This window comes from Malus sylvestris, chromosome 6 (genome assembly GCF_916048215.2).
Source record: "Malus sylvestris chromosome 6, drMalSylv7.2, whole genome shotgun sequence".
Lineage (NCBI taxonomy): Eukaryota > Viridiplantae > Streptophyta > Magnoliopsida > Rosales > Rosaceae > Malus > Malus sylvestris.
This window is the reverse complement of record NC_062265.1, coordinates 28,736,941-28,740,579: the sequence shown is the minus strand read 5'-3', so window position 1 is coordinate 28,740,579 and position 3,639 is coordinate 28,736,941. Positions and strand designations below refer to the sequence as shown.

The window sequence follows — 3,639 nt, the reverse complement described above, 5'->3', positions numbered from 1 at the left end:
TGTAGTTTTTAAATATAAGTTGTAGTTTTTAAATTTAAGTTGTTGTTGGATTTGAATTTAAATTGTTGTATTTTTTAAATTTAAATAATAAATTATGTTTGGCCCATATTGGGGTTTATTCAACAATATGTGGAGTGTTAATATAATATCTTTAAAATTATTAGTTCCAAGTGGATAGATTAAAAGTTGATACGAAGTCGTCATTTACAACTATCATTCACACATCTAACTTCCAAACGATCCTTAGTCGATCTATTCACTTTGGACTCATAATTCTTCTTCATTGCAAGCATCAGTGGCGAAGCCAACATGGGGGCATCAACTGCCACTGACCCCAATAACTTCAAATGTCTCCCCTTTGAATTTTTATATAACCCCTATAATAGCTAAGGCAAACAAAATAAAGAGACCATTTATTAATATTTTTTAAGTTAAACATACCAAAACAACCTTTCCAAAATAGGGAGAGGTTTGTCAGTGATCAATATTGTAAAGAATTCACATCATATAGAAAATCAATGGTTAAATGATAACTTGGTTGTATACAATGAAAAATGAATGAAAATCAATAGTTTAATGATTACTTGGCCATATACAATAAAAAAATGTATTTAATTCTATTGATAATGATGTTATGATACGATGTTCTAAAATATGAGAACATGTCGTTACCAATTATAAATGAAACGAAAGTATATTATTTTTCGGAAGCCTCTTGTCTATGACCCTATTAAGATAAATTCCTGAATAAGCCATTGGCAAGCATAGCTAATTATTGAAAGTGGGGAATTTGTGTATAGTACTTTTAAGGGTATATTAGTATTTTTCATATTAACTTTTGGTCATAAATTTTTTTTTTTTTTTTTGAAAAGAAGACGATATCATTAACTTTTGGTTATAATTAGCATAACCATAAAATTGTGACTATAATTCTATATGGGGCCAAATTTTGGTTATTTTCCAATTTTTCAATCTTTTTCCTAATGGACTTTAATATCATTTCAAAAATTGTTAATAACCTTTCATCATATGGCTTCCAAATCACTATGTGAACTCAAAAAAAATTTCAATGTGTTAAGAATACGGTCCGGTACTTGAAGTATAAAAATACAATTGGTTAGAAATTTGAAAAAACAAATTTCTAAACAATTGTATTATAACATATGTTATACCAGATTGTATTACCAGCACACTAAAAAATATCACGTGAACTCGAGATGGATAAATTGATTAAATATCGTTTCTTTTACAATCCACTTAATCATCCAAGCCATAATATTTTAAAATCTGACATACATGTCCTCAAAGGAATCCTTTTGTGTTCGGATTTTTCAACCGTTAGATTAACAGGTGTTCGCATCAACCATTTTTTTTTTTTTTAATAAATGATATTATCTACATTAAGAGAGTATATAAGTGAGCTAAGTCTCACAATAGGCTAGTAATAATATAGTTCAAATTCGTTTTTGACGAGAATCGTACGTCTATCACTGTTTGGGCCCAAAGCAAGGTCCATAAAAAGAATCCCGCATCCGAAAGCGGGCCTGGCATTCAAACGCTTCTCTATATAAACCTAAACTTAAAGACCAGCCAGAATCTCAAACCCTAGCCGAAAACCCTAGGAGCAGAGCAGGAGCGAGCGAAAGCAAAGCAAAAATGAAGTACAATCCCCGCGTCACCAGCTCCCGCCGGAAGAACCGCAAGGCTCACTTCACCGCGCCGTCCAGCGTGCGCCGCGTGCTGATGAGCGCGCCTCTCTCCACTGACCTCCGCTCCAAGTACAATGTCCGATCGATGCCGGTGCGCAAGGACGACGAGGTCCAGGTCGTGCGTGGGACCTATAAGGGCCGCGAGGGCAAGGTCGTCCAGGTGTACCGCCGGAAGTGGGTCATCCACATCGAGCGGATCACCCGAGAGAAGGTGAACGGGTCCACCGTCAATGTCGGCATCAACCCCTCCAAGGTCGTCATCACCAAGCTCCGCCTCGACAAGGACCGCAAGTCTCTGCTCGACCGCAAGGCCAAGGGCCGCGCCGCCGCTGACAAGGACAAGGGCACCAAGTTCACCGCAGAGGATATCATGCAGAACGTCGATTGATTTCGATCGATTTCATTTGGGTTCGTGTTTTTGTTATTGAAATGAAATTAGCGACTGTCAAGTTAAGCACTTTAGTTTTGATTATGCTTTAATGGATTTGGCGTTTAATCTGATCTTCGATTTGAGACATGAACGGATTTGTGCTGTTTTTGATATGATATATTATATTTTGAAGTTGGTGGTAATTTTTTTCACTACAATTTCGTTGTGCATTGCATTATAATTTATTATTGCGGAAAGATTTGAAGTTTATTTCGAAATGAATGGGTTGTTGATTGCTTTCTGTTGCAATTTATGTGAGTGGTTGAGAGCGCTGAATCTGCAAGTAATATTGGTCCTGTTGATCGCATTTGAATTAGATTTTCCGGAGCATTGCATGTTTGGCCTCTTCTTCTCGTATCGGTATCATTTGGCTGATTTGTTTTAGTTCGTTGTATTTTTAGGGAGATTTGAGGATTACTTATGGGTTTAACAGCGTGATTGTCTGCTTGGCATGTTGTGATTTATAAGAGGAGCTGAATTTGCACCCTAGTATTAGCCCCCACGAATTTGTTTCGGAGTTTTTTTTAGGTGCATTTGTTCTTTTGCATTAGGATGGAGATTTAAGCTCCTGCAGGACTTGTTTTCGAATTTCTGTTTGCTAAACTAAATGTACTGAGTGTCTTGATTAGAAATTGTATCGATCGTTGTCAATTTAGTGATATTGAGCTGTGATGCTTGTGGCTTTCATTCTTCGTAGGCACCTCCTTATATCGGGTGTAAGGCCAGTAGCTTTGGTTTGTGGCCATAGATTTTTCTTCAATGTGTGTTATTTGTGCTTTATTTTTTAGGTCGTGTTTGGTTTTATGTATCAGAGATATTTGAACTTTGATTCTGTTTGAATCCCGCTGGTGGTGAATGATGGGTTTTCTTGCTAGTAACATGGATTCATTGGAGCTTCAAATTCCAGATTAATTTGATATCAAGTTGTTTTGTGTAGCGGTCTTAGGATTGAAAGGATCGCATCTCAGACTTGTGTGACATTATTTTAATCGTAGTATTTTGGATGATTGGTTGGATGGATTAGTTGCATTCTCCGATATTCGGAAATTTGCAGGATTTTATGATTTGTATTTCTTCTAGTCGAGTGATAGATCCTGCCGTTCATTTTAGCGCTATACAAATTCAAGGTCTTATGACACAAGTCTCAACGGATGAAACAAGTCGTGAGGAGCGTTTGTTCTTTCCCTCGAGGTCCCGAGTTTGAATCTTCCCTCCCTAGTATTGATTATAACGACAGTAAAATAAAAAAGTTGAGATTTTTGCCAATTTCACCCCTGCCGCACCAAATTTGTAAGAAGCTGCCAATAATTGGTCAATTTCTTTCTACACTTTAATTTTCACCGATAATCTTCTTGAAATTTGCAAAAATCAGTTAAAATTAAAGTAAGAAAAATCGACAAAACACCTCAAAAAAAGTTTTGACCAAGGATTATATTGAATGGCAATCCCTTAATTATATTGGGAATCAACGAAAAAAAGGGGAAATGGCATTGCACAAAA

At 36.4% G+C, this 3,639-nt stretch overlaps 1 protein-coding gene across 1 annotated transcript; it reads left to right on the top strand.

Moving 5' to 3' along the window:
- Positions 1 to 1,583: 1,583 nt before the first annotated feature.
- On the top strand, positions 1,584 to 2,282 carry LOC126627281 (60S ribosomal protein L26-1). Its single transcript, XM_050296752.1, has one exon. The coding sequence runs from the start codon at positions 1,657 to 1,659 to the stop codon at positions 2,095 to 2,097; it is 441 nt and encodes a 146-aa protein (XP_050152709.1). The 5' UTR covers positions 1,584 to 1,656; the 3' UTR covers positions 2,098 to 2,282.
- The last annotated feature ends 1,357 nt before the right edge of the window (positions 2,283 to 3,639 follow it).